The 26,636-nt window shown below is 38.7% G+C and overlaps 2 protein-coding genes across 7 annotated transcripts in view; one reads left to right on the forward strand and one right to left on the reverse strand.

Moving 5' to 3' along the window:
* Window positions 1–96: 96 nt before the first annotated feature.
* Window positions 97–18,562, reverse strand: LOC135221890 (aminopeptidase N-like). 2 transcript variants are annotated; one of them, XM_064259866.1, is made up of 18 exons: window positions 18,105–18,562; window positions 12,336–12,598; window positions 11,520–12,035; window positions 10,877–11,085; window positions 10,535–10,690; window positions 9,959–10,086; window positions 8,660–8,837; window positions 8,032–8,215; window positions 7,366–7,501; window positions 6,598–6,679; window positions 5,930–6,113; window positions 5,409–5,745; window positions 4,876–5,018; window positions 2,431–2,621; window positions 1,768–1,938; window positions 1,284–1,427; window positions 886–958; window positions 97–426 (listed from the first exon to the last, which is right to left on the reverse strand). In XM_064259866.1, the coding sequence occupies exons 2-18, from the start codon at window positions 12,567–12,569 to the stop codon at window positions 259–261; spliced, it is 3,234 nt and encodes a 1,077-aa protein (XP_064115936.1). In that variant the 5' UTR covers window positions 12,570–12,598; window positions 18,105–18,562; the 3' UTR covers window positions 97–258. The 2 variants fall into 2 exon arrangements, with proteins under 2 accessions (XP_064115936.1, XP_064115925.1); XM_064259855.1 differs by having other exon boundaries at window positions 12,336–12,601.
* LOC135221897 (protein ABHD18-like) overlaps window positions 15,677–26,636 on the forward strand; it is an 80,623-nt gene continuing 69,663 nt past the window's right edge. For 3 of the 5 annotated variants that reach the window (XR_010316119.1, XR_010316120.1, XM_064259878.1), the window contains exons 1-2: window positions 22,185–22,290; window positions 24,538–24,749. Coding sequence is in view for 3 of the 5 variants with exons in the window: in XM_064259878.1 (XP_064115948.1) it covers window positions 22,200–22,290; window positions 24,538–24,749 (303 nt within the window). In the remaining 2 variants the exon portion in view is untranslated. Of the gene's footprint in view, window positions 15,774–21,961; window positions 22,063–22,184; window positions 22,291–24,537; window positions 24,750–26,636 lie in introns of those variants that run through there. The other 2 variants (XM_064259907.1, XM_064259897.1) reach the window with 2 other exon arrangements.

The following is a 26,636-nucleotide window of genomic DNA, read 5'->3' on the forward strand; positions in this document are numbered from 1 at the left end:
TAACAAGTGACTAATATGAAGTACTTTCTTCTGTATCATAACTGTTACCAGCCCCCCCCCCCCCCCTCCCCCCCCCCACCCCACCCCGCCCCCTCCCACCCAAAAAACAGTGGTTGAATTTTTTAAAACAAGTATATTCGATACAGAATGAAATTTGAATGACAACAACACAAGCACAGACAATTATCAGGAACCTTGTTTCTAACACATGGCAAAATCATTCATCACAAATGAAAACAGTAGGTTCTAAAGTTGAAATTAGTTAGCGTTGCTGCTGGAAAAGCCGTTATCGTGTAGCCATTTCACTATGACGTCATAATAGTTGTTCATCCAAGAGAGATTATTGTGTATATTTTCCAACAGTTGCTCTACTTCCAGTTTCTTCTCAGAGAGATGGCTTGCGTGTTCTTCGACAAATAAGTGTACCTGGAAAACAAGATGGAAAATACTTTGTGATTAGACGGTAATTAAGGCTTATAAAACACAGCAAATTAAAAATATATATTTTGAATTGTTCAGAATATATGGACAAGAAAATTATAAATAACTGTCATAGCACGAGATCAGTGATTATTATAATGGTGGATTTTCTTCATATAAATATAATTTTTGTCATTTTTTAAATATACTACATAGTATTTGCTTTATCTGGGTCTTATGGACATTGCGTATAACCTTTCACGTAGTAATGTGAATCTAAATGTGCAAAATCTGCGAAAGGAATAAACAGACCACTCGACTGCATTCATTTGAGTCACTTATTTCAACTAAATTATAGCGTTGCCTAGTGGTTGGTTTACATATCCACCACAGTGTTAACTTGCATAAAATCTTTATAACTAAAATAACAACTGGAAGAACAACAGAATGCATTTCTTTCCGTACCTGTTGCAGGTCCTGTGGGCTGTTGAAATCCCGCGTCGAGTCCTTAATCAAATGGACTACGATCTTGTCGAAGCTACAAAGAAGAAGTAAAAGGTACCATTCATTTAGTTTTGTATCGAGATTACAAATACCAAACAAATGTGGGATATATGTTAGTATCACATGACACATTTTACTATCTTTTTAATATATATACAATTTATGTGATCTAAGGTGAAGAAACGTGGTATAAACATATTACAATGTCGATATTTTCTCACGAATTCAAAGGACGGTTCTTCCTGGCCGATTTTCGAAATATACAAAGAAGCAAGGTCTTTCAATAGATTCTCAGAGCGTATTTGAAGGACCTTGCAAAGAAGGTTATTTCATTGCCAACGAATAACACGAGGACTTACTAGTCATGTATGACATTCCAGTTTTCTCGAACGAAATTCCAGGCCACTGAGATGCCAGCTGGGTTGGAGGCCACTGCTCCAAACACTCGTTTGATGTCCTGCTTCCTAATGCCGCTATTTGCAGTGAAAGCCATCTCAAGGTATCTGGAAAATTATTAGTATTGCGTTATTTCATTTATGGGTTTATTTGTGTATAGATTCTTTAGCGGAAATCAATTTATTTTTAGCTTAATATACGTTGGCAGCAGAACAAGTTGATTCCAGATTGACATCTTTAAGTCTTTAGTTGAATTCGTCATTGACTAAGGTTTACGTTTGGTTAGTTAAACGTAAAATATATATAGGTATACTCAAATATGTAAACACACATTATATTCATAATATACACACATAAAATACAACACCCCAATACTTTTTAAATAGGTTACTTCACTCATAACCTTATTAGTCCATATAAAAAACTGTATATATCTTAATACATTACCTCAATAATAGGTGTTGGTTCCTCGTACATCCCATAGCAGAGAGCAACTGTTCCTTTTCCGACCCAACATTCGAGTGGGCGTATTGTTGCCATGCAAAAAGCCATTCTTTTTCTCCCCCCTCTTGGATGCCACGACAGTACACCATAGATTTGAGATTTGGAGACACAACACTGGAAATATATGAAGCATGGAGAAAACGGTGAAAATATGAAATTTGGAGCCTTTTCAAAGACATACTTCCTCCTCCTCCCCGCCCTCTACTACTACTACTACTACTACTACTACTACTACTACTACTACTACTACTACTACTACTACTACTACTACTACTACTACTACTACTACTACTACTACTACTACTACTACTACTACTACTACTACTACTACTACTACTACTACTACTACTACTACTACTACTACTACTACTACTACTTGCTGAGAAAATAAATGTTCAACCTGTCATGTATTACGAAGAAACAATTTTTTTCTGCGCAATAAATACATTTGTTATAGCATTGAACTTTACACATTCATTCTGTTCTATTCATATTTAAGGACGAAGCCAGGCTCAGGCAGGAGTGCGTGAATGCTTGATCCCCACTCAGTACGTACGTTAATTCTGAGTCAGCGCTGACGAGCAATAGGATAATGTCGGCATTTACCTGCTGTTCTCTGGGTGAGCCATCCACGTATGATATAATTCGACGGACTTGTTGAGGCAGTCTTGGTACTCTAGCATGCAAGCCCAACTCAGTGCCTGCTGGCGTTTGTATTGGCTCAACAGGGGATCGTCATGGCTGTCTTCAAAGCCAACAGACTCGTACAGTGGCAATATGATCCTAAGCAAGTAATTCTGCAAATATTGAAAAAAAACTAAGATAAATGATAAATAGATGCATATATTAATATACTGTAAAACTGGTTGTTTATTATTTTAAGTGGGACACGAATCTAAAATTTGGCAAGCATTGTGAAAACCGGTAATTTCCAACTTCACAATTTAAGGATTTACACAAAATAAAAAAGATAGTGCTCTCTCTCTCTCTCTCTCTCTCTCTCTCGCCCCTGCTATACCTGCACGACAGCGAATCCACCCCATGGTGAAAAACCTTCTTGATCGACTGGAGCCTCGTTTTACTCCCATCAAGTGGCTTGCCACCAGGGCCACAGGTATATCTATCCCCGTGGCTAAAACCCTCTATATCCTCTTCCTAAGGTCAGTTGTTGACTATTTATCTCCTGCTCTAATTCAATTACCCAGACAGGCGTTACAACCTCTAGAACTATTCCAAAATAGAGTAATGAGGTTTATCCTAGGATGCCCTCCTTCCACTCGGATAGTCAACATGCAGACCGAACTCATGTTACCTCCATTAATAGAGAGAATTTATGCCAATGTAACTTTGTTTTCTGTGAAATGTCTACATTCTCCACAATTTACTCCAAACTTCTCTGCTGTCCTCAGAGCATCACTTGACGAAGATGCACCAAGACCTCAACTCCGGCCAGGGGGCCATAACCTAGTTAGGGCAGTATGTGAAAATCTTCGATACCTTGATATCGGTGTACCTGAGCAAGCAGACATCCAAGATTTGCCACCATGGCAGGTTCCTATTCCTGCTGTCACTTTCACACCAACCTCTAAAGATGCCCATACCAGTCTACAGAAGCAGCTGGTTTTGGAAACAATATCCAAAGTGTCAAGTTCAGTTCCTGCAGGGCACCACATCTACGTTGACGGCTCAGTACAGGCAGATGGAAGTGCAGCATGTGCTATGTTCTCCCCCACTTTAGAATCTCCTGAGGGTGGGTGGCATGGTCGTAGGTTGCCAAACTCATCCAGTTCCACTTATTGCGAACTTCAAGGTATATGGGATGCAGTAACCCTACTTGTTAGAATGAAAATGTGAATGGATTGGTGATCTGTGACTCCAAATCTGCACTCCAGGCACTGACATCTTCTAGGCCCAGCTGTGGCCGTGTTGTGCGAGACATATTGTGTCAACTCGTTGCTGCTTACAATGCCTCGCTTGTCTTGTCTTTCATGTGGATGCCCTCCCATATTGGGCTTGCTGGGAATGACATGGTGGACAGTCTTGCTAAAGCTGCCTGCACGCTGGACCTTGATGACAGAAATGTTGAGCCCTCACTTCGCTGCCTTAAACATAGAATATATTCAGCCGCTTTTGCCTGTACAGTACAGCGTAGGGATGCAGAGAGGGGCACTAGTGTTTCCATACAACATCATGATAACTTTCTGCAGAGCCTTCACAAGTACCGGCGACGTGGACTCATGGTGCGTAGGCATAATGTTGTAAGTGCCAGGATAAGGTTGGGATATCGTCCTGTGTGGCAGGTTGGACAGACACTAGATATACCACACTACACCTCATGTAAACTGTGTAACCTTGCTAATGCCAATAACCTTGAACACTACTGCCTTCATTGCCCACTGTCAGGAATCTGTTACCTCAGGACCAAAAATTTACTTCAAACCTGCCAATATTTACTCAAAGATGACCACCTAGACATAATTTTGACTCGTCTTCCTCACTTTGGTGGCTGCTAAACTGTCTGTTGCAGTTGTTGTGATAATAGAATACGATCTCATATATGTTATTTTGTAACTGATATACCGATGATTCAATGCTGTAATTTTTTTTTTCTGTTGATTTCTGATGTAATGTATGTAACTGCTAATATGTAACTGCTAATATGTAACTTTGTTTGACGTCTTTGGGCGTAATAAATTTATTAAATAAAATAATCTCTCTCTATCTCTCTCTCTCTTTTTCCTCTCTCTCTCTCTCTCTCTCGTCTATCTCTCTCTCTCTCTCTCTCTCTCTCTCTTTCCTAAGGTGTTTGACGAGTTTTCTACACCAGTTGTATCACCGTGAAGTTTTATGCGCTTATCTTAATATTCGTAAGTATGCTAGTCGTTTTAGCATACAATTTATAATAATCTATATTCCTTTACATTGAAAGACTGACTGAATAATTCTGTTATTAGTAAAATTACCTGGCAATACAATCTCAAACCATGAACTTAACTTTGAAGTGACGTGATGACGTCATACAACCAGAATGAGAATTCATCGAGCACTCACCCTTAGGGCTCCGTATTCAGGCGTAAATCTGAACATTCTGCGTAAGTATGACAGATTGTTGAAAGCTGCTGACCAAGGAACATACTCTTCCTCGGCCACTAGGTACCTCAGTATTGTCAAAGGTACTCCATAAGGAAGGTGTCCTGAAAAACAGAACAAGGTGTCACAGTTTCGTGTTGAAAATGTATAGAATGCTAACTTAGTGTCAAGATTCGTATAACACGCTTTCAAAATGAAATTGCCCAAGATCTAGAGCATTCGCTAGACCTTGAAATTACCCGTTTGGTAAGTAAATAATTTTTGTAGCGAATGCAGAGTAAGGGATCACGGCTACTGTATAGGCCTATAGTAAGCATGTCTGCAGTATGCATTTCTGGGGAATGTGACATACCTAGACTTACTTTTACCTAAATTCGGACTATTTTTCATGTTATTGTATATTTATATTATCTATTTACGATCTGTTAAGCCGTAACCGTGTTACTTTTTATGACAAAATTCTTGCTGGACGTCTAAACGGAAAATAGTCTCACCAGCTTTAGCCAAATCGATGGAATCGTCGATGATCTGAGCTCTGTTGATGGTGCCGATGACGCTGTGGTTTGCCGCGAGTTGATTGAAAATCAGCTGCCAGTTGTTGACGTCGTAATTGACGCGATAGAAGCCAGTTTGCTGAATGTTGAAGATCACCCATTGATCATGAGGCGGAAGACCGCCCAGGGCTACGGCAGAATCCGAGGGACTCATCCACATCTGTGGCTTTGTCGAAGTGAAGTCCGGGTTGCCCTGTCCGGTATAAGTCACAGGGACCCACCATTTGTAGTCGTGGCTGTCTGAAGAGTTTTCCCTCCTGACTTGAAGGAATCTCTCCTGCCAGGGGAAAAAATAATCTTTACAAAACAATGTCGTTTTAGATTAGAGATGTGAAAATAGGTTTTCGAGAACATTTAACGAGATTTTCACATATACCAATAATTAGGTTAAGAAATCAATTATTTCTTTGAATATTAAAGATTACATTTGGCTATAAGTTTATAGGTCTTCGGTCACATACCTGGGAGACGGTTGCCGAGACACCATCAGGACTTCGTAGCACCGTGATGACCGGGTACCCCTTCTGTAGCGTCCAGGTGTCCATTATCGTTTTGACTGTCAGGTTAGACGGCAGGGTTTGGTCCTCGTGGGCAGCCTGGGTCAAGTACTGCCAAAGGTCGTCTTGTTCTGCATTGGCGTACTGGCTGTGAGTGATAATGAATAAACAGGTAATTATGTGGTGTGCTTGAAAGGAAACACTAAAATCTAGGCCATATGATGATATGTTTTCAGTTAATCATTTGAGAAACAGTAAGAGCAGGTGTAGCTATAACTTTTGGGAAGACAGTTTAAATTAATTGCATTTCCAAAAGACGTGTAACTGTATTAAAGAATGACTATCAAAATACATTAAGATACACACACACACTTATGCATCGTTTTAATGATTAAAACCATTGATTTCTCTCAAAGTCTTTTCAACATTACCCATAATCAGACCAGATAAAAATATGCAAAATACTTTTGACATTTGTTCTGTTTAAATGTAAGGTAAACTCCAATTTAGGATCATTATTATTATAATATCTTGCATTGTATTAATGCATTTTATTGCCGTCTAGTTATGGAAATACAGAACTGGAAATAAAATTAAAATACCGAACTATAAAAAAAAAAAAAAACACTTACAATGCTCGGAGATAATTATTAAGACCCTTTGTGAACGTGGCATCAGTCAAGAAATGGTTCATCATCCTGATGACCGAAGAACCTGTAAAATAACGAAATGAATTTGTTATTTCTTCCGTTCATGAGATTAATGAAAGCAATGGTAATGTCCCCCGTAGGTGGGTAGGCCCGTCAGTGCACCTCATGCGGCGCCCTGTAGGCATTACTTGAGGCTCTTCGCAGCGTCCCTTCGGCCCCTAGCTGCAACCCCTTCCACTCTTTTTGTGTACCATCGCCCATATTCTCTTTTTTTTTCATTTTACTTAAACCCTCTCCTAACAGAGCAATTGATTTATTAGTGCAACTGCTGCTTTGAGGTTTTCCCTGTCATGCCTTTGAAACATTTTTACCGTCAATTTCAGTTTCATTGCTGAATGATCTCATAGGTCCCATGGGATGGACTTAAAGTTGTGGATATTCGTCTAGCGAGACGACATTCAAGGTAATTAACATTCCTTTTATGATCTGGACTTCAAATCATGCATATTAATCATGCCAGGTGGACTTCAAGTAATGACCATCCCCTTAGGATATTTTGTATTGAAGAGGATATATCTCTCGTGAAATGGATTTAATTCAATGGATGTTCTTGTCATGAAATGTACTTGAGGCAAGAGACGTTGCTATCATGATATGGAATTAAGGCAATAGTTATTCCTGTCAAGAAATGGACCTAAGACAATAGTTATTCCTGTCAAAAGAAAGACATCTGTCAACGGTAACTCGCACCTTTGTCGTAGGCAATCATGTCAGCATCTTCTGCGTCATGTCTTATCGGGTGAGAGGATTCCAAGCTGTCCATGTGGAAGATTCGATGAATCCTCTCCAGCACAAACTGCTCCATGATTTGGAATGAGGGTTCAACCTGGGAAAGAGAGGGAATTTGTAATTCATTTGTTCTGAGAAGAAATTCCAAGGAACAATAGAATAAATAGTCGATAAAGGAAGCTCTATTTAGACACAGAATTGCAAACGTTGATATCATAACAAGCAGCTGGGCACTTTGATGTCGACTGAGCTGCTGACACTATACTTTAGATGTGGTGTTAAAAATCCCCACGTGACCAACATTTTGAGATCCTGAAATTCATATTTTCCCTTCTGTACCACACACACACACACACACAGATTGCATGTTGTATATTGTGTAAACTATTACCCTTAGCTGAAGAATGTATGAATAATTATGTAAAGAGAAAAAGCGACAAGGATGCGTGACCAAATGCATTTTCTAAGCGATAGGTCTATCAGAAAAAAATGATGGGGTTTAACCATGAAGAGGAAAAGACAAGCCTACCACCTAGGAGAATGTAAACAAGGAAGAAAATTCCAATGTTTGGAGTTAGATGGGAATAAACGATAACTCGACGCGACAAATCTCATAAATACACTCACATGATCCACCCCAATGTATTCAACGTATGACGCAAAACCTTCGTTGAGCCAGATGTCTGTCCACCACTGGGGCGTCACTAAATTTCCAAACCACTGGTGAGCCAGTTCGTGACCAGTGACGGCCGCAACGAGCTGCTTGTTGAATGCAGACGAAGTGGACGGCTGATAGAGCATCAACGTCTCCCTGTAAAAGAAAAATGTTTTGGCTGAGGACCTACGAGACAAAAATCTTTATCCACGGTGGTCATATAAGCATGCAACGGTATTAAAGAAATCTGAATGCGCTAGTACTAAAAAGGAACTCCGTATTGGGGGCGGTGTGGTAGTGCAGTCAGTGCACTTCATACTGTACACTGTAAACATTACTTAAGGTTCTTTGCAGCGTCCCTTCGGCCCGTAGCTGCGACCCTTTTCATTCCTCTTATTGTGCTTCTGTTCATATTCTCTTCCATCTTACTTTCCAGCCTCTCTCGACGATACTTGTTTCATAGTGCAACTGCGAGGTTTCCCTCCTGTTACACCTTTAAAATCTCTCAATATCCCTTTCAGCGCTGAATGACTTCATAGGTCCCAGAGCTAGACCTTTGGCCTAAATTCTGTGCGTCAGAAAAAAATATATTAACCTCACCTGAAAGTAACAAGACCCCAGTTCTCCATTGCCCCAGGGGCGAAGTCTGGCAGGGCGATCATGTCCAGCTTCGGCAGAGGGAAGGGAATCTTGAAGAACTCCTCGAAGTGGCTCAGCATCTTGGGTCCAATGCTGAGGGCGTATTCGGCTTGCTGCAGTGCTGATTCTCTCGCCCACACTGACGGGAAGATTAAGAATTACTTGTTGAAATATCACGGGTGAAAGTCACGCCTAGTGTTCATGGTATGGATGGTATGGAGGAGTGATAAGGGTAGTTTAAATCTGATAACGTCTTCGAGGGTTGCGTGAAAGAGAGAGAGAGAGAGAGAGAGAGAGAGAGAGAGAGAGAGAGAGAGAGAGAGAGAGAGAGAGAGAGAGCAAAATTGGTGGAGGGATGAATGGGAGTGGCTTGATGGCTGGCGTAAACGTGTGGGTATTGTCTGTTGTGGCGATCGCCGAGAATATCTGTGGCAGGAGTGTGTTACGAGTAACGACTTGCGAGTCATTAGAAGCGAGGAAGTCTGTGAATTCATTAGGTACTAAACATTTAATTTGGCAATTGGCAGCGGTTCTGTCCATTGAGGGTCAGTGATACTGTGTGATTTGAGTGATGTTGGTGTAGTCAAGTTGTTGTGCTGTGTGTCTGTCTGGTTGTGGTGAAGTTGAAGATGTTGGTTGTGCGTTTTGGTGTCTGAGTTGGCGGGTTGGAGTTAGGTATGATTTGTCGTGTTGTTTTCGACCCTGGTGTTTGTATGCGTGGTGACTTATGTGTTGTTTTTGGAGTTATTGTATGGTTTTGGTGTTTGCCTGTCTTGGGTTGTGAGATTCTTGGCGGTTGTTGCGTCTCGGCTAGCCTGTCCTAACTATATCCAGCGGACAGCACAGCCTAGCCCTGAGTATCTGGAGTCTGAGGTGAGTAGGTACACGTGTTTGTGTTTTGTGTCCTGTATTTCAGTAAGCCAATTGTCCTACAATGGTAGCTTTCTTTCCAGACACTTAATTTCCTTCCAAGGGTCTAATGATTATTATTTAGCTTTTGCATATGGTAGTGATTCTTGTTTCAAGACATGCTGATTAAAACTCGGTTCACCTGTACCTACTGAATAAAACAAATCATACCAAGCATAAGAAATGCTGTACATCATTCTTAAAGACTTTTGAAAACAGTTGATATATATGTATATATGTGTATATATATATAAATAAATAAATAATATATCTATATATATATATATATATATATATATATATTATATATATTTCATTACATCTCGCCCCATGTTTTTTTGGAAAATTTACCTCTGAACATCCAGTTCTCGTTGGTTTCATTCATCGACGCAAAATCCGAGACAGCAAAGGCAATGAGATAAGTTGACATTGGGATGGTGGTGTTGTATCTATCCCAGACCCATCCATCTTGATCAAACCTTGTGAAAGAGAGAGTGACAGTTGCCTATCAAAAGCACATTCGTAGAGGCATGATTTGGTGTCAAGAATTTCACAATGTTTGATAAATTTTTTTGTCAAGGCTGTCCATTCTAAGAGAAGAACCAAACAAATGATTTATTTAGTTTTTTAGACCTATTTCCTAAACGATTAGTCTCTTACAATGGTATTATTTCAACGATAGGCCTATAGTTTTTATTTCCAAGACTATTGCAGTTTCTTGCATTGACATTGTTTCAAAGATAGTCGTAATCTTATTTCCAAGACTATTGCTGTTTCTGTCATTGGTATTGTTCAGCGATTTTTTAAGTAGTTCTATATCCAAGAATATTGCTTTTATTTATTTATTTTACAGTCATTGTTTCAACGATAGTCCTGGGTCTATTACCAGGGCTATTGCTGTTTCTTGCAATGGCATTGTTTCCTTACACTGGCATTGTTTCAACGATAGGCATGTTAGAGATGGTTGTCATAGGTTCTTCTCTAGCTAGGTAGATCTCGAAAGTAGACTTGAGTCCCGGTTCGTCGAAACACGGGAACGCCCTGCGCGCGTCGCTTGCTTGGAACTGAGTGGCCGCCAAAAACCTGGAGATAGAAATTTTTCAGAATTGTAAACAAACAAAAACGTGCTCCTGAAAACGCTTTGAATACACATATAGAGATTCTCACCAAAAGAAAATTATAACATTATTATTCCAAATGTGGTGAAATTTGAATTGGACTGGAATACAGAAGGTACAAATCAAAATCAATGCAAAACGGAAGCGTTACTTTTGGCTGCCATCTGCATCCTTGTACGTGGATCTGTAGAAACCCTTCATGTTATCGTTGAGGTAACCCTCGAATTCCATACTCAGCAAATATCGACTGCCATTTTCCAAAGGCTGGGCCAAGTGGGCTATGTAGAACTCCCGTTTGGGGTCGAATTCCTGTTTTTGGATGATTGTCTCGGGGTTTCCTAATTCCTGGAGTTTCCTCAGCTAATATGGAAACGAATAAAGAAAAAATGTTAAACTACTTGCTTTTATATGACGAGGAAGGGGAAAATTTACTTGTATATGTATTATGAATATATGAATTTCTTAATGCAAACATATGTATGAGATGCATTTATATGTGGGTGTAAACTGCTGTTAACCTCGCAAAAGAACTATCAATTTTAAGCCATTACTGCTTGCTATTTGGAACGGCTGCCATCTAGCACATCAGCAAACTAGTAGTATACTACAGTTACATTTGAATAAACACATCTCTGAAAAAGACTGATACTAACAAAATAATAAAACTATAAGTCTTATCCGTTAGTGATAACTGCACTGTAAATCATTCAATTAATATTTACAGCTAAAACCATGGCATTAGTTACGTGCTAGTTAGAATCCAGTTAGTTGGATAAAGACTATGATCAACGTACCGTCACTGTGTCATTATGGGTTATAATATCAGCAATGTGAAGCGTAACATTGGATGTTTCTTCTTGTACTTCTATTTCCACTTGTAGATATCCTTTGATACTGAAATTTCCATTGACGAACGGCTGAAGTTTGACCACGTAATGAACTGGCTTGACGGCTCGGGGAAGCCTGCGTGACCATCTTTCAATTTCCTCAGGTGGAGAAGATGAAGCCGGAGAGGATACCTCAGGTTTTACTATGTTTAAGTCGGGGATGACTTCCGTATCCTCTTCGGTAGATGTCGATGGGGACGTTACAAACTTTTCACTCTGTTCATCAAAGGACATATCAGTGTCCTTTTCAGAGGAAGTGTCCGGGAAGTATTCCTCGGTGACAGGGACGAATTCCACGATGTTTTCAACGTCGTCTTCGGGTTCAGAATAGGCAATAGTTGAGGAGAGGCCTGGGGAAATTCTTACCGTTGTCGATACCGGCAAGTCCATTTTCTCTTCCTTTAATTCGCCGCTGTGATCTCCCTTGGAATGGAAATAAGATAACCATACTCATGAACACCAATATATGTTAAAATATGTTAAGTGCTGATGATATTATAAGTAAACTAAGGCTATTTTTCAGTCTATTTTATTTTTCCAGATTATATGAGAGTTTAAGAAAATGCCCACTTGTCATTATTTTCTTATATAATGTTACATTTACTTCCCTAACCTTAGGCATATCAGTTTAACAACATACTTGTATAGACTGTCAATGGAACTAACCTGACTTAATCATTATGTTAAAGTAAGATAGAAAAAAAAAAACTCAGAAAAATTTACCATCGAACCCAGAAACTCCTTAACTTCATCGAAGGCGCCCTTGACCTGCGCATGGTAGTAAAACACGAGGAATCCCGTGGCCGCTAGAGAGCACAGGAAGAGGACGATGAGAAAGAAGATGGCCACTCTGCTGATGTAGCATCCCTTCGTCTCTCTGAACGAGATATTGTTGTCAGGGTGGTTCATGTCCATGTTCAGCGGCTGCATGCCTTTCTGCTTTGTACTGCCACCCATCTCTTCTAGCTTTATAGGATTGTCCACAACTGCTGAAAGAAAGAAGTTTGGTGGATATAGGGCATCTCGTAATTGCTAAAATTTTAGGTAGAATTTTGACAGCAAACATATATTGGCCTACTTTAAGAATGTCCGGAACTCTGGGAAGCCACATCCCCGCCCACACACCGACGCCACTCTGTGGCGCCACAGAGTGGCTTGTGTAGTAGGCCTAAAGCACATGCACCTGGGGATTGCTAAAATTTAAGATAGCAAAAATTTATAGGCCTACTTTACGAATGTCTAGAACTGCAGTGGAAAGAAGTTGGTGGCTATTACACATCTCGTGACCGCTAAAATTTAAAACAGAATTTAAGTAGCAAAGTTTATAGGTCTACTTTAAGAATGCCCAGAACTGCTGAAGAAGAGGGGTTGATGGTTGAGCACATCTTGGGATTGCTAAAATTTGAAGCAAAACCAATAATCATGAGTTGATTGTTGAGGCATGTTTTCTACTGGGTGCGCTCCATTTTCAAGAGTAGGTACCCACTTGAAAATGCACTGAATGACCCACTGGGTTCCAGTGATTAGCATTAATCCTGAAATCCGTGCTCCAGTTCAATCTCTTACTCGCCATTACCTCCAAGACCACAATTTTTATAAGCACCTCTATTTCGCTTTTATTATCATCTTAACAAAAAAATATATCGAGTGTTAGTAAAAAACAACAATGATTATTATTGAGTGTAACTGCATCATAGAATGTTAGTACTGAGTGGTGGTAGCGTCTGTTTGTTCAAGGAGATAGAGCTGAAACTAGTTTTATTCTATTGTCCTTTTATTTATTTCTTGCCAGACACGCTTTCCAATGAACGCTTCTTGCTGGTGGCAGCTAGTAGAGTATCCTATCCGTGGGAAACCAAGGCTAACTTTCATCCTATGCCCAGCTAAGTATTCTGATATCGTTGTGTTGTTCCTTTATCTGTTTCGTCATCGCATTACACATTCACTTGACCTAAGACAAATATTTAATAAACGCATGCAGTCTATTTAAAAAAAGAAAATATTATTTATTATGACCAGCGACGGGTGGAGTATACCTGCACTGATCATTAAGTGCCTGGTCTTTTTGCTACTTTTTGTCCCTCATTAAAGTGAACCTTGATGTTTATACTGCCGAAGAAATTATACTAAGTTCTGATCTTTAGAGCTCGGTTCCAGTAATGCATTCCTCTCCATAAGTTTGCGGTTGTGCGCCTTTCTGATGATCGGAGAGTATAGTTATAGGGGGAGTTGAGCGTTTCGATAATAAAGTCATGGACAGCAATATAGACTGATAGATGGCGACACCTGTCACATAGCCTTTTGCAATGTGAAGTGCGTAATCTTTGGAATAGTTTTGTGTGTGTGCGCGCGCGCGCGTAGTTATGAAGGGCGAGGCGAATTTCGTTTTTAAATGTAATCATAAATTCAAGAAATCCCTAAAAATGAAAGAAAATATGACAGAAAAAAACAATCGTAGAAATTAGCATAAAACAATCAAACAAAAATTGAAAATAGAACTCTGCTTTTAATGTTGAAATCTATGTGATTTAATCCCCAGATAAAAAAAAAAAAAGAAAATACATGCACACTTCTATTGAGGCGGTGGGGAATGCATTACTGGAACCGAGCTCTAAAGATCAGAACCTGGTATAATTTCTTTAATGAGGGACAAAAAGTAGCAAGAAGACCAGGCACTTAATGATCAGTGCAGGTATTCCACCCGTCCCTGGTCTTAATAAATAATACGCTTTCTTTTTAAAATAGACTGCATGCGGTTATTAAATATTTGTCTTAGGTCAAGTAAAGGTGTGATACGATGACGAAACAGATAAAGGAATAACACAATGATATCAGAATACTTTGCTGGGCAATGGGTGAAAGTTGTTTTGGTTAATACCTCTCATAATGATTTCTAGATGATATATACCGTAATATAAAAAAAATATTGAAATTATTAACACTGAAAATCTGAGCATAGAAAAAAAATATAACAACAAAAATACGAATAAAACCCAAGAATAAAAACAACTACAGCGGGTACTTCGGAACGCGAAAAGCACCATAGAGCAAAACAGGTTTCGGGAGAGACTGTCGGGCCGAGAGAGAGAGAGATCACATGTCTACTTGGGCGATGAACAACCTCGGTATAAAACGTGCTGCGAGAGAGAGAAGGAAAAAAGAAAGAAGATCCATACTGGGTCAAGAACAACAACGGTGTGTTTTCGCTGCCTCGTTATGGAATATATATCTATTTGTTTACCTTCTGGTGTCTAAGGTTACATCGATCGCATTCTCTTACCAACCGAGCGGAGCGAAATGAAAAGAAATACCGAAAGTTGTTTCAGTTTCAGTGGATCAAGGCAAAATGTACTAAAACTTTCTTTAGTACTACGATATACCTATGCTGATATCGTTTTCTGTTGTTGTCCAAAAGTGATTGTTCTTGACCCCCTCAGCTGTTATTAATGTTGCAAATTTAATCTTTCATATTTATACGCAATAATCGATGTGGACGTAGCAGTTTTTATGTGTAAACAGAAAAATTGTAATTGTGTGATACGATGAATTGCGAGCCTTTAGTATACGCATAAACCAGTGTACTTTTAATAAATTCATTGCAATATATAAAGCAATTTTAATTACTTTTAGTTTTAAAAAAGTGTAACATACTTTTTTTTATTGAAAACAAGTTTTTGTTGTTGTAGATGTTGTAACAATATATTCTATATATATATCTGACGGCATAGCAACTTTTGGTGTATCCTGATAAGCTGCATTAATAAAAGTTGAACGATTTATCAATTGCGTTTATTTCAAATATAAAATTGTAATGAAGTTTTTAAAAAGTTACATAACAAACACACAAAATTAAAAAATGGCCTTTTGAAGTATATTATAATGATAATAAACAACATAAGATGTTACTAGAAATCTACGGCCAGCTGTCCTTGGAACTAACACCGTAGAGCTAATCCGTCTCTGATGACTCGATCTGTGTCACAGGCAACTCGAGTCGTCGCTCAAGTGATATCTAATAGCCTATCTTTTAGAAGCCTTTCTTATCTTACCTTTTTTTTTTTTATTACAATTTAGCTTCACCAGACGGGCCAGAGAGTGCTCTTCTCATTCCTGTTACCATCGAACTGACTCCCACTTCTTTGCTGTCCTGTCTTAATTTGCGTAAGTAGACAGAACTGTTCAATTAAGATTTCGTTACTGTTTTATTTTTTTTTAACGAGTTACGATGTTTGTCGATGATGCTTCTCTTGGCAGAATATCTTTTAAATCTCTTCTTCTTTCACGAGGAGGTGGACAGGTCGCATGTTTGCATTCAGGAAGAGTGCGTGTGAAGTTCACACTGCAAATTACGAGACCAGGGTTACGGATGGTCTTACGTTACACTGGTAGTCCAGTTGACTAGGTCAAGCCAAATGAAGGAAGTAAACGCAAACTAAATGTTGGTGGAATTTTCGTCAAATGAACTTGCAGTCATTAGCGGGTTCTACGACGAATGTTACATGTTTTCGTTGGCCCTTCTCCTGGGTCTCATTGCGAAAAAAAAGTGGTTGGCATTAAATGAAAAACTAAAAAAGTCATAAAAATTGGCAGGTTGAATAAAATTTGCAAATCAAGTAGACTGAAACTCCATACGAAGGTAAGATTAGTTAACAGTCTAATACTATTCGCATTGCTATACAGACATGACCCGGTGTTATTGGAACTATAGCCAAATGTTTTTGTCGATTTGAGGTTAATGGTTTAAAAGTATTAGGAGTCAGGTGGCAAGGACAGGGTGAGATTATAACACAAGGGAAATTATGGAACCTCCATATGTAGAGGATAACAATGAATAAATAATAATAAAAAAAACTGGAACTGGTACTACAATACCAGTATACATCTCGGGAAAGTGCTCCCCAGGTGAATAGCACCTGATAATAAGTGCTGGATTACCCTTGGCACTCGAAGGGCTAGAAGGCCCAGACCAGCTTGGATGATGAGTGGGGATTTGTGGAAGTGAAAGAACACGAAAGGCATGAACGACGGAAATTTCTCGGTGTTATTTTGAATTGCACTTCAGAGGAACCGTTGACGATGATATGCTGGTGTATATATGTATGTAATACGTATGTATATTTTGAGCATGTATTATATAGCGTCTCCTAAGAGGAATGATGAAACAAATTCCCGAAATATAGAGTAATAGTGTAACTTTAAGTATGAATAAAAACCTGAGGTAAAAAAAAAAAAAAATTGTAGTACTAGGAAACGTCGGTCTTCATCGTCCATACTGACAACAACAACAGCAACAACTTCTTCCTAGCCTAAACTCATTTTTATATGGGGTCGCCGTTGTGAATGAGTCGTCTCCATCGATTTCCGTCCTGTGTATCGTTCTCATTTATACCTTTTAATACCATAGTTTCCCCTACACAATCACGCCATCTCTTTCTTGGTCTCCCCTTCTTCCTTCTACCCCGCACTTCAATTTCCATCGTATGTCTTCCAACATGACGTTCCTCCCTTCGTAACAGCACAACAACAACAACAACAACAATAATAATAATAATAATAATAATAATAATAATAATAATATTAATAATAATAATACAGTTTCTGGTCCAACACAATCTAACCTACATCTCTTGACATTTGAATGTCCCCTCCGCTTAGTGAAGGTAAAAGCATTTCTTCGAAAAAACTTCCGTAGCGGGTGGTATAAAAAGCAGAAGAAAAAATGGCCTTTAAGTTGCTATAGGTGGCCTCAAGATGCCCAGCGCTCTACCTTGACTTGTACAACCAGTTAATTAGCTTTCTGTGTATCGTGTTGCTCTTCGGTTACCGTTTACTTTTACTATTATTATTATTATTATTATCATCATCTCATCATCATCATCATCATCATCATCATCATCATCTCATCATCATCATCATCATCATTTGTTATTCTTATTATTATGCTTATATTATTATTATTATTATTATTATGTTATTATTATATTATTATATTATTATTATTATTCTTATTATTATTATTATTTATTATTAATTAGTTGCTTCTTTCTACTTCGTAATGAAATCGTGGTAAGTCTAAACATTTCCACAGTATTTTCAACGTTATTTCAGGGAAGCAGTCACTTCGTTTTCTTTACGAATATAAATGGCAAGAAGAAAGATGGAGATAATGGCATGAATGACAAAAGCAAACAGACTTTGACTCTCCATTGGTATAGTGGACGACGATTATTGGAGCTAAATTAATGAATTCTTCTCTTCGTTTCACTATAAATTATTATTTTCTTTTATTTAAAGGGTTCCTATTTACTCCGCAATGTCTCTGTAATTCACATTTTTATTTTTTATGCAAAAATTCGTGAAAATTAGACTAGCTCCGCTAAACAATAAAATCGCTGCGTAGACAAACATTCATTTTAAAACTTGAAACTCACACGGAAATTTCCACCAAACAACTGAAACGAACCAGATGATAAAATAAAAGCATAGACATACCTGGAAAGAATAGTCATGAAAAAGAAAATAGACTTAGGTCTATTTTCACGGAGTGCTGTGGTATCACTATCCCTCTAGCGGTCACATTCACCTTAAAATAAAAAGGTCCGTTTCCCTGTCAGTGTTCACACCATGTGACTTCACAACCAATTGAGGAGGACAGAGGCGGCGCCTGTCTTTAGACAGGGGAGGTCTTTACTTGAATGCTCTTGACTTTAGAGAGTGAAGGCCTTTTCACCTGGCAACTTCTGCACCTCCCTACCTTTTTCCTTTCACTCTCTGCCGGGCACTTGGCTGCCAGTGACGAACCCTTTTAGTTGTCTCCGTAGCCAAGTGTTCTTTTAAGAAAAGCAAAGCCATTTTGATTTTGATGTGTTCAAATGCCCGTCACATCTAAAAAGAAGCAAAAACGCATTCCGTGTTCAAAGTTGTATGGAACTGATCATTATTAACCAGTATACTTCGGCGAATGAACTGCATTCACCCCAGAGGAGTTTGGACGTGACGACGAATAAGGTGCCATGTAGTCTATTGAATTCTGTTATGGAAAATGACTATTCCCAGTGCCCTTGGAAAATAAAATGCTCTAGAATTCTTCCTTTATACTTCAGGGTGCTGTAAAACATTGCTTTATGTTATATATTTTCTTTTACAAACTTTGGTAACTCGGCTGACGGTGCCCTTGCTATTGAGTTGCACTGTTTACCCACTGGTACTATGCATACCTAAAGGTTAGAGCCTTAGCATTATAGCGAGCAACAATCTGAAAGGACCTTTTTCTTGTTGGGGAGCACGAGAAAGTGGGAAATATTGGCTCTTACAAATTTACTTCAGCAATTGGGTAGTCTAATTAACTTCGAAATGAAGATGGAAAATGGAAAAGTGTAGTAGAACACAGAGTAAAACTTATATATAATCTCATTTATCGAAAGCACGGAAATGCAAAACTGAGGTATTCTATGTAAAAGATGATGCTGAAATATCATAAAGAGAAGTTCGATGACATATTGAAAATAAAATTCCAACTAAACAAATGAATAAGTAAATGAATAAATGTGCTGGTGGAAATGTGGCAAGTATCTAGAATTTAAAAGAAAGACCATGTACTTGGCCGTAAACATGTTGACCTTCATGCGGTGAAGGCCACATATATTGGGCCAACTACATCTGTTAGCTTTGTAAAAAAGGCTGATGTTCGATGATCAAACAATGTTGGATTTGTATTAAATCATTTTTAATTACATTTCGATGCCAAGCATGTTTACTACATCTCAACAATCAAGGAAATTTGTTTTTAGTTGTCTTATATATCCATATATATATATATATATAGATATATATATATATATATATATATATATATATATATGTGTGTGTGTGTGTGTGTGTGTGTGTGTGTAGAAATCTATCTACATAATCAGATTATAAATGCATGTACGGCTAGTTAAAACGTATACATTATCTCCCAAATACGAGACTAACAAGTGGAATCTTGCAAGCAAATATGCAAAATTTGGTTGTAACAAAATGAACGCTACAGCTTAGATACCTAGTGATTAATTGGTATGAAGCCATTTAGAAAAAAAGGTCATATCATTATGCAGTAAAAGATTCCGGACAATAAGAAATAAAGCAAAAATATTTGAAGTCTAAACGCACCATGCATGGTTTCCATTCATAGCTTGTGGAATTCCATTCATAGCTTAGCGTTGCAAAAGACTTGTGTTAGGGTTACCTCGACAAATCTTATATTGTTTTGATTAATGTACATTTTTCAAGTGTTTTTATTTGTATTATCGCAATATACAATAAGAGGTACTGAAAGAGATTAATTATTTCTCTAAAAATCATATGCTGATTAATTTAAAATTGCCGGTTCACCTCTATTTCCTTCGCTCCCATAACATTAGGTATCAGAATAACTTACCCTGAATATGATAACATTTAGTGTATTGCAATTCCCTTTCGAAGTCGAATTGGGTCATCCAAAAGCATATATTATTCCATAGCCAATTTTTATAGCAAAATATATCGAACCACAGTAAGGGATGCCGCATCATAATTCAGGAACACGGTGTTCTGTGACCATTTCCGGACGCCAATACCTATGACAGGTTATGGACACAGCTTTCTGTGACAGTTTGAAGACTTTGTGCCTAGTGACAGGTTGGGAACTTGGGACATGGAGCGAGGCCTTGCATGGAGCCCCATTAATATCCGGCCCCGTGTGAAAACGAATCCAACGGCTCAGATCAAGGCAGGTTTGACTGAATCTTCTATATTTTACCAGTTTTCTCTTCGCCCACGCGAAGTCGTGGTTTTTCACTTTCGTTCCCCATAGGAGTTCAAATACATGTCTAGCGCCTCAGTGGCTTGGTTGGTATGGTGTTGGCGTTCCACCTCGGTGGTCGTGAGTTCCATTCTCGGCCATTCCATTGAGGAGTGAGAGATGTGTGTTTCTGGTGACATAAATTCACTCTCGACGTGGTTCGAAAGTCACGTAAAGCCGTTGGTCCCGTTGCTGAATAACCACTGGTTCCATGCAACGTAAAAGCACCATACAAACAAACAAATACATTTCTGTGAACAGTGAACCAGAGTTTTACTTTGTGATTTGTTGCATTTCTTTGTCGTTTCTGCGTAACTGAAGTTGTCTTCAATTAGGATTTCTCCATTTTTAGGTGCCAGAACTCCAGCTTAGGTAATTTCCGACTGACTTGACTGTCAAGGCTTACATAACTAGTAATGCAAAATACCATGCTAGTGTCCAAAGTAATTTTACTAGGTTTCATATTGCCTAGAAACTGGTCCTGACCTCTGCCTAGGGTAGCCACAGAACAACGCATATCAATTTGTATACTGCGTTATTCTTATTATAACAAAATACATCTATGATTCAAGATTTTTTCTAGGGGGTTTATGTAATACTACAAACCTAGGCTGGGCCAAAGGTAAAATTCTATTTGAATCATATACTGCTCTGGGGTGTAAACGACTAGAAATGTAATACTGTCTATCAAAAATGAAATCATTTTTTTTCAGGTGCACGTTTCATCTATCATTAGTCGGAAAAGCAGAGATCAGGTCCCTGCACGGGAATCCTACTAGCTTGAGATAGAAAAGTATGAACAATTCACACATACACACACATATAATTCTGGTCAAGAATAGTAATTTAGTTTTTCATTTTGATCAAAATCTTTTCAAAGAAGTAAAACTCAAAACAAGCTAAAATATGCTTATGACATGAAGATGCACAATAGGCATAAATAGCAAATACAAACTTAGATGTCTTATGGAAACTGAGCTGACAACACAGTGGGACGACAATATAAAGAGAATATTAAGACTGATCATATATCAGTATATAGGGATCCAGGGAACAGCATGCATTTCTAGATAGGTATACAAAGCCTTTTGGGGGAGTATATTAATGTACAGTTGGAAGATACAAATTAAATCAATATGACAAATAAATGTGTTATAGAGGTACCCACCGGCTGACAAAAATGAAAAAACTTGAGCGTAGTCTGTAGTACCAACCTTTCTTCACAGATTGTTCTTGTCCTAAGGGTTTTCAGAGAGCATTACACTAGCGATTCAGTAAATAAATAACAGATGTAGTACAATTCATGACGCAGGCTGTTTAGTACATGGAGAATTGAGTTAATAATATAATAAATTCAGCTCCATGTCTGTGACTTATACTTACAGGCAGCAAATATACTAAATTAAGGGTATCTTAGTGTTTTCGTTAGAACACTAGATAATTGATAAATATGACCGATAAATAAGCAAATAAAAGCATTTGACATGGTTACTCATAAATTTTCAGAAAGTTATAGAAGCATTTGGGTACTTATGTTAAGGAATTAAAGAGAAGAAGAACGCCCCTACATAACAACAAACGGTTGCCGACCGACGGTCTTAGTACACCGATTTAGCTCAATTTATCCATGTATGTATGCGTAGGCTATTATGTTGACAGTTACTGCTTGCAATGGAAATATCAGCTTGAATATATTATTATTAAGTGAAACTTCAGTAGTAGCTAGGCTTACGTTTAAATTAAGGAGATTGTCAGTCGTCAAGGGAATGTTCTTGAATAGACCTTTAGGATTTGCATGTCGGCGGGACTGTTTTAAGCCAGGCGCATTTTATGATGGTTATCATAAAATACACCTACGTAAATTTTATAGAATTTAGGTATACCATCCTCCATTCGATAGGCTTAATGGTCTGCTGGAGCCGTTGTAAACTATTTTGGGAGGGAGAGATGTAGCGTACGTGACCAAAGACATGTTTCGAAGGGATCGCTCAGTAACTTAGGCCTAGGCCTATGTACCCCGAAGAGTAAGGCCGTAGACTATTCTTGACACTTGTCCAACCTATTTTAAGTTATTTTATTGCTAAAACCTATTTTAGCATGAAAACCTTCATCTTAAGGTATGATAGGCAATAGGCTAGGACGAGACCAGGGTATTGGGGAAGTAGGCCTACAGGTCCAAGGGAAAGATGGTAAAAGCTTAACCTGAATAAAGTAAAATTTGACATTCATGACAAAACAAGTTAACTGGTTTGATGGCTATTGATGTTAACTAGGCTTAGGTGGCTTACCTAGCATATTCAAGGTACAGTACTAGGTTGATAAATATAGCTAAATACATAAATTTAAATAGAGAACCTGTAATACAAAATTTATTCAAAATGAGTTAAAGTGGCTTGCCTAGTCATCATATTCGTTAATCTAGTTAACTAATTACACAGTGCCACCTGACAACCAGAAGTTCATGGTGATCATTTTTCTCGCAAGGGAACTTAGTTGCACAGATAAATCATCAGTGTAGACATTAACATTGCCTGTTTAATACAAAGCTCTCTCTCTCTCTCTCTCTCTCTCTCTCTCTCTCTCTCTCTCTCTCTCTCTCTCTCTCTCTCTCTCTCTCAGTTGAAAAATTAATACCTTGCATATGCTCTTACTAATTAATTTTATTGAGTGAAACAACAGTTAATTACTTTTTCAAATTAACATACTAAAAGTGTAAGCTTAACTTTAGCCGTTGGGAGCATTTTGTGTTTCCATTTGAGGCTTTTGGTTCTTGCATCATATCCTTATGATTTAGAACCAAGAGGATTCAATTTAGGTTTTCCTCCAGGAATTGTATTCATGTGTGCTTGACTCTTAAAGGAGTTTTTTTTTTTTCCCTCATGCATTTGTGATTTAAACTTATTCAAGTGGAGGCTGTTGGACATTATACCATAATTGTTACAGAACTGAGAGTTCACAATGCAGTAGTACTAGTTTTCACCTTCTCTGGACTTTCTTCATCTATTTTAAATCCTCCAGTAATTCTTGAGAATCATTTTATATAGGATAATATATTCCACCTCGCTATTACTAAGTTCTTTATCTTCTTGGCTCAAGCACCTATTCCCTTTCTATTATGAGAAGTTATCTTTATGTCGATAAAACTATTTTTTTGCTCCAAGGTCAGTATTCATGACCAGAAAATTTTGTGTTCACTTATTACTTAAATTTTTTGTATCCAGAATACTAATATGTTATCAGCTGGCACCAGAAGATTTATCCTAATGTTAAGACCTCAGGTTTGTTAGCTATGAAAAATACAGATTAATTAAAGATATGTCATTTTCATACAGATTTTGGCATTAGTAACCCTGTTCCATTAGATGCCTGCTGTAAGCTAAGCCTCTCATTCTTCATTAGGCATTCAGTGTCAATCAGACTATTATTAGTGCAGCTGCTGATACTAAGGTGCTGAGGGCATGATTCAGATTACTGTTGTCTGTCATGTCATTTGAGTGACCTCAGGAGTGTGGTGTCAAGAATTTAGTACTTTATTCTTTGCCTCAAAAAGAGTATATTTGAATAAGTGAATGGACCAAAAATTAAATATAAGTGAAATAAGCACCACAGGATCCCAGCTATGAATCGAGAGGCCCATTATAGTTTTCTTTATAATAAAGAACACCACAATCAGTAACATCCCGTTTCAATAAATGTTCTGGATATGAAATGCAATGGTTTTTATTATATTTGTTATGATCAGATACAAAGATTTTAAACAATGTGGTAGTTATACAGAATTTTGATTTAAATTGTTACGATACAGGAAGTCTTCCCATCTCCTTTGTGAATGATTACAGGAACCATATTATGTACGTATACTGCATTCTGCAGATGCATATGAAAATTGGAGTGCAAATGTTAGAGGAGTTGCCCCTTAACCAGGTATCGTTATTTGTTAGTTAACCCACCACTTCGAAGCAGTTTAAATTCTAGACGTGGTATGATATATTTTGGGGTTTGTAATGCATTAGTTTTTACAGTATCTTTAAGACTTGATAGATACTCTTTATATATATATGAGCATGACATCAGTTATATTTTCATATGTATTACATATTTCAGATATTAACGGTTGCTGCTGTTCTGGTGGCTTGCTGGACATGGTAAGCCGTGTGGATCAAATCTATCGTAGCATACTCTTGTCTAGATTTTTTGTCAGAGGTTGGGGAAAGCCAGAGAATCTCCGTAGGATATTTGCATTCAGGAAGATCCTTTCAAATCGAGAAGCCTGCTTTCAGCTTGTAGATAAAAATCATCCAGTGACTATCACTAAGGTTTGTACTTTTCATCTTTTTTACTTACTATTGTAGAGGTACTGCAGAGGTCTCCTTGATTTGCGAATTGTCATCTTTTAAAAATGAAAAATTCCTTTGATAGGCTTGTGTGCTTTACAGTACATTGCTTTTTGGTAAACTGTTTCCCATTTCAAGGCATTGGATTTCTCTTTTTAAATATTTTCATGTTTTAACAAGAGACAGTTTTTTTGTCACTCATTGCTGTTCACTTCATTCAGTGGTTCTGCTTTACATTGCAATTTCATACAATCAACTTACCTGTCAGATATATACATAGCTAAGACTCCGTCGTCCCCGACAGAAATTCAAATTTCGCGCCACTCGCTACAGGTAGGTCAGGTGATCTACCGACCTGCCCTGGGTGGCAGGACTAGGAACCATCCCCGTTTTCTATCATATTTTCTCTGTCGCCGGTGGTATCAACATTGTTGTTATTACCTCCTGACTTGGATTCTTTTTTCAACATTTGATCAACGTTTTTCGGCTTTTTGGTGACGTATTTGGATCGTGTTTTGGCATTCGCTACTGTGGACTGTTTTTGGAATAACTCTTTTGGAATTTTCTCAGTATGTCTGATTCTAATGTGAGTGTGAGAATGTGTGTGAATGTAGGCTGCAGGGTGAGGATACCGAAAGCTTCGGTTGATCCTCACACTGTATGCCGTAAATGTAGGGGGGTTCAGTGTTCTGCTTTTAACACTTGTAAGGAATGCGAGGGTTTGAATGCAGAAGAATGGAAGACTTTGACTTCTTATTTGAAGAAGTTAGAGAGGGATAGAGTTAGACGACTGAAAGGTGGGAATTCAAGGCCTATTGAGCCTTTCACGGATAATTCTAACCCTACTACTGTAGATTCTCCCTATAAATCTCATTCTCAGAGTGTCTTTTCGGATTCGGCATCGGAAATCGCCAATCTGAAAGCGACTATTCGAGACATGAAAACCAAGATGGCTGACTCGAAAGGTAAGGCTAGTGATAGTGAACATTTTAGTGAAGTGAGTCCTATCAGTGTTGTGGAGGGGGCGTTTGATCGTCCCTGCGGCGCTCCCAGGCCTAGACCTCTTCCAAGCTCACATGCCCAGAGGAGAAGGAAAGTCGAAAGCCTTAAGGAGGTCGGGGGGAATCCCCAACGGTCAGACGTCCCTTCAGCTAGCTCTGCTTCGTGGCAGGCGGCTCAAGGGCGCTATAGAAAAAGCGTCCTTCGCGAGTGTTTCTCGTCCTCTCCCTCTCCCTCACCTAAACGAGGGTGGAAGGAGTCGAAATTATCGAGACCGCTGAAGCGTCATATGAAGCAAGATATTGATTCAAGCCCAGAGCGCTTCTCGGATGACGCCCCGTCTGCTATTAAGAAGGCGAAGGTGGCGTCAGCGTCACCTGACGCTTATGAGGAAGTACCACATCATGCTTCTTCCCCGAGTGATGACGAGAGGCGTCATGCACTAGACGTAGGAGAAGCCTCAAGAAAGATAATTATGGCGGTTCAGGAACAACTGTCATCTCTTGTGGGAGTTTTAGCGCCCCGTCGGAAGGACGTGACGCTTCCAATTAAGAAGTCTCGTCCTCTCGCACCTGCTCGAAGAACGGGGGCTGACGAGAGTGTAGTAAGACAAGAAGATCGAAAGACGTCTTTTAGAAGTGAAGCGTCATTTCAAGCGGATCTTAGACGTGACGCTCCGTCCAAGATTGTGACGCCGAGTAGGAAGCCCTTAGAGAGCGAAGCGTCTTCCAGACGCGAAGCGTCATCAAAACGTCAACAAGAGACGTCATACATGACGCTCGGAGAGCGGGAAGCGTCATACAAGACGTCTTCTAAAGCGCAAGAGAAGCCGCAGGTTGTGACGCCTTCCAGGTCGATCAAAACGGGAAA

This window comes from Macrobrachium nipponense, chromosome 20 (genome assembly GCF_015104395.2).
Source record: "Macrobrachium nipponense isolate FS-2020 chromosome 20, ASM1510439v2, whole genome shotgun sequence".
Taxonomy (NCBI): Eukaryota; Metazoa; Arthropoda; class Malacostraca; order Decapoda; family Palaemonidae; genus Macrobrachium; species Macrobrachium nipponense.